Below are 4,847 nucleotides of genomic sequence, written 5' to 3'. Positions count from 1 at the left end.
TAACATCTCATTTATTTGTCAAACAATTTATAATCAAACCATAAGTATATAATTAAATTTCATACGATAAAAAAATATAAATGCAGTAAATAAATAAATATAGAACAAATAATATAAAACACCCCCATAATACGGGGGATAAAAACTAATGTGTATATATATATATACATATATATATATAACAATAACACTATTAATAAATTTAAGTAAATTATTGCATACAAAATATATAACATAAAAAAATCCAATACTTTAATAATAAAAGAAAATTTGAATTTAATTTAGAAATTCAAACCGGGCCCTGGTTTAAAACAGAAATATTATTTATTATTATTTATATCTTATAAATCCATAAGATATGTTATTACGTATATTATTAAATTTAACTTTTTATAGTATTTATTTTTTAACCACCCGTGCATTACACGAGCAATATTATTCTAGTGTTAAAGATATCAATAAAACATATCATAAAAAATATATCAATATTAAAACATTTCAATTTTTATGTTACATTTTGAGGTGGTTGACACAAATTTTATGATTTGATGCTTAGTCTAATTTGAACACCCTGTTAATTTACTTTTAATATTGTTGTGGAGAATAGCTGTATATTGGAATGTTCCCACTTATTCTACATTTTATTTTTCGATAAATCAAATATTTTAAAAAAAATATTTTTGCAATTAATTAAAATAAGAAAATATCGGTGACTGAATGTGTACTATATATACAGCTTCACATATGGCCACATGAGGCGTGTGTTTCTTCTTCTTTCCATTTTGATATTCTTTTGACCTTCTTCTCTCCTTCTTTTGCGAACCTTAAAACACATTGCTTGTTCTTGTTGAATGCTAAAGGTACAACTAGTTTATGCACATTTAATTCATGAACGTACAACTATAGGGTTTATATTATCTAGCTTTACAGGGTGCATGTGCATAATAACATCTTGAGTTGTTATTATGTTGTTAATGTTTTCATCTGTATCATTATGAACATTAAAATAAAAAATATATGAATAAATCTTGTTTTGTTTTGTAGCAGGAGCATTTTTTATAATGGAAATGGCCCAGAATCTTGGAACGAAGAAAGAAGTAATCCCATCTTTGATTAGATCTATAGATGCTAATGAAGTTGTGGGATTTGATGATAATCTTACAAAACAATGCGTGTTACATAATGAAATCAAGGTATGTTTTCTTATTTAATTTAATTTATTGAGAAGTGATCTAGGTCCTTTTCATGAAGATTTGATTAATATCTTGTTAACTTTTATTAGGACTCTGAAGTAAACATATTAGAACAAGAGATCTCGAATATTAATTTGCACCATACTCGAACAGCATCAATTTCCATCAGCATGCCATCATCTCCAATAGAAGGTCACTTGCAAAACACCAAAAGAGTTGCATTCAATGAGGATGTTGAACTTGTTAGTAAGAATAATATGAATAAACCAGAACAACCCACCGGTTCAGCCACTAAATATTATTCACAGCCCATACCAACTGGGGTCGGTTTTGAAGCGGCAGCAGCAGGGAACTACCCGAAGGCCCCACTGAGAAACCCGAGAATTGAGAAGCTAAAGGATGAAAGATTTAACTCGTTTAAGACGTGGTCGGGTAAACTCGAGAGACAAATCTCGAACTTACGAGGGAAACTATCTGCGGAACCGGCTGTTAGCACTCCCCGGAGTGAGAATATGCCGGTTGATCGGTATTTTGATGCGTTAGAGGGACCGGAGTTGGATATTCTCAGGGTATGCTTTCTCATCCCATCTATTTTTATTTATTTGTTTTTTTTAATAGAAAATCAACAAAATGTATGTTTTTTTATTTTTTTTTCTAATTTTGAGATAAAAGTTTAACAAATTTATTTTTATATATAAAATTATCATTTCACTTTCTTGTTTTTGGTAAAGAAATTGCTTTTGACAACTACAAGCTTTCTCAAAACACACCATACTGAGTTGGCATTATAGAATATTTTAATTTTACAAAATTGTCATTCAATTTTTTTCTTGTTTTCAGTTCAAAAGTTGTTTACGCCAAGTAGTAGCAGAAAGCTTACTAAAAACACACCGTGCAGAGCTGGCACAACAGATTAGAAAATTTTAAAAATGAAAGTTTTCTTTGTTACACACATTGATCAACATGATCATTTTGCTCTTTACTAGTTCTATTTCTTTTTTAATTCCGGCTTAACACAAACTACGATTTACCAGATCGAGTGGCTAACAGAGTATATTTATCGCCGATACTTTTTATTTTGATTCTAAGTAACATATGTTTCTTCTTGTAACAGCCATCCGAGGAAATAGTTCTCCCCGAAGACAAACAATGGCCGTTTCTCCTCCGGTTTCCCATCTCGTCATTCGGTATATGTCTCGGCGTCAGCAGTCAAGCCATGATGTGGAAGAATCTAGCGTTGACCGAGTCAACACACTTCCTCCACGTAAGCCCTAACGTCAACCTCATCCTATGGTGCATTTCGGTCTTCCTTTTCGCCATCGTCGCCTCCACCTACCTCCTAAAAATAATATTCTACTTCGAAGCCGTTCGTCGCGAATACTACCACCCGATCCGAGTCAACTTCTTCTTCGCACCATGGATCGCGTTACTCTTTTTAGCCTCCGGAGTTCCACCAACCTTAACCACAAACCTACCACATTTCCTGTGGTATGTTCTTATGACACCCGTGTTTATCCTAGAGCTCAAGATCTACGGTCAGTGGATGTCGGGTGGGCAGCGACGGTTATCCAAGGTGGCGAACCCGTCTAACCATTTATCGGTTGTGGGAAACTTTGTCGGGGCGCTGTTGGGTGCCTCAATGGGGTTGAAAGAAGGACCGATCTTCTTCTTTGCGGTCGGCTTGGCGCATTACACGGTGTTGTTTGTTACTTTGTATCAAAGACTTCCTACTAATGCAACTTTGCCTAAAGAACTTCATCCGGTGTTTTTCCTGTTTGTTGCTGCTCCGAGTGTCGCTTCGATGGCGTGGGCAAAGATTAATGGATCGTTCGATTATGGGTCGAGGATTGCTTACTTCATCGCCATGTTCCTATACTTCTCACTGGTTAGTTCTACATTCTATACAAGTTTTAATTAGAATATACTAGGGGGGGTTTATTTTTAGGAGTTTTACTACGAGAATTATTAAAATGACCATTTTAACTAATTTTACAATTCATAAAAACTATGATTTAAATTATTTTTTGAAGTTAATAAATTGTTTTAACCAATCACACGTTCATTCTCAACTCATCAGTATAGATGGCCTGATTTTCCTTTTTGCTATTTTATAGTTTTGAATCTAAGAAATGTGTTGTGTTATTTTACAGGCGGTTCGAGTGAATTTTTTCAGAGGATTCAAGTTCTCGTTGGCGTGGTGGGCATACACTTTTCCGATGACCGGAGCTGCAATCGCCACAATCCGATACACAAGCGAAGTCCCAAACATCGTGACTAAGTTTTTATCGGTTTCTCTTTCAACGATTGCAACACTAACGGTTTTTGGGTTGCTTGTAACCACAATTCTACACGCTTTTGTGTTGCGAGATCTCTTCCCGAACGACATAGCCATCGCCATTAGTGACAGGAAGCCAAAAACAGTTAGGAAATGGTTCCACCGGAGGGGCAGTAGCTCCGAGAAAGATATCGAGCATTACCTTAAATATGTGACTTCAGATGAGAAAGAAATTGAGGTTTCAGTGACAGCCAAAGATATTGAAAGTCAAAAGCCGTTACCTTGAAATGGAATGATGTTTTAGTGATCATTAATTCAATTGAGGAATTTGGGCTTTCATGTTCCCATGATGTTGGATGTTAGAGTGTGAATGGAACAAGTTAATTACGAGGATAATAATGTTGCCGGGTTGTAAATTTTGTGATGATGTTGATGTTATGATAAGTACTTAAGTCGTATGGTTCAATTCTATTCAATAATTTGAGTATCTTTTAAGTGGTTTGTTGGTACAATGTTTGATGGAAAATGCTGTTCATGATTGTTTTTATGGTAAAGGTAAAAAAGGAATCATATCGGATGGTTTTGGTTTTGGTTTTGGTTTTGGTTTTGGTTTTCTAATCAATAGTTAGGCATAATAAGTTTAGTGGTTTAGGTTTTATTTGCTATATGGGTGATATTTAATAATAAAAATAACTTTATAATCAAAAAGGAATTAAACGTTTTCATTGTCATACTCATGCATAGTGTCTCATGGAAATATATTATATAATTGATCAAGTATGAAATACAATGTAGAATAGGAATCAAACTATAATCAACACAGATTTCCGTTATTCAATTGAAAAGGAGATGGGATCACAGAGAAAGAACGAGAGATGAGATGACGAAAGTAGACTTTACACATCCTTCTCGTTGTCCTTGTAATCTGAGTCTTCATTGGATATTAAGTAGCTTGGTTCTCCACTTTTTGGGCTTCGTAAGTTTTTAATTGGGTTGTTTAGTTGGATCCATTGTGGTGGTGTAAACATCAGTTGGGCTTGGATAATTAGTGTTCACAACACATTTCACAACAATAACTAAAATCTGTTACAATATTTCATTTCATGATAAAATTTTGTGACAATATACCATGATAGTAAATGTTGCTTCTATCAACAAAACTACCAATAGAGGTGAAAAAAAAAACTCGAACTCGGAACCGGACCCGAAATAAAAACCCGGAAACGGTTTTTTTAATACCCGGGTTTTTAATACCCGTACCCGTACCCGAACCCGTACCCGCAAACTTATAAAAAATCCAATCTATACCCGGAAAAAAACGCGAAAAAACCCGTAAATAGAGTTTTTTAATACACGATATAGGGATTCAAATACCTGGT

The 4,847-nt window shown here is 34.2% G+C and overlaps 1 protein-coding gene across 2 annotated transcripts; it reads left to right on the top strand.

Annotated features, from left to right (window-relative positions):
* The first annotated feature begins 739 nt into the window (after positions 1-739).
* LOC143609983 (S-type anion channel SLAH2-like) lies at positions 740-3,890 on the top strand. 2 transcript variants are annotated; one of them, XM_077084587.1, is made up of 5 exons: positions 740-860; positions 1,045-1,193; positions 1,283-1,762; positions 2,308-3,078; positions 3,344-3,890. In XM_077084587.1, the coding sequence occupies exons 2-5, from the start codon at positions 1,062-1,064 to the stop codon at positions 3,752-3,754; spliced, it is 1,794 nt and encodes a 597-aa protein (XP_076940702.1). In that variant the 5' UTR covers positions 740-860; positions 1,045-1,061; the 3' UTR covers positions 3,755-3,890. The 2 variants fall into 2 exon arrangements, with proteins under 2 accessions (XP_076940702.1, XP_076940703.1); XM_077084588.1 differs by having other exon boundaries at positions 812-860; positions 1,077-1,193.
* Positions 3,891-4,847: the final 957 nt, after the last annotated feature.

The sequence above is a fragment of the Bidens hawaiensis genome, unplaced genomic scaffold (genome assembly GCF_021521415.1).
Source record: "Bidens hawaiensis isolate Kalapana, Puna unplaced genomic scaffold, B.hawaiensis_p1.1 tig00022892_1, whole genome shotgun sequence".
Classification (NCBI taxonomy): Eukaryota; Viridiplantae; Streptophyta; class Magnoliopsida; order Asterales; family Asteraceae; genus Bidens; species Bidens hawaiensis.
This window is presented reverse-complemented; position numbering and strand designations above follow the sequence as displayed.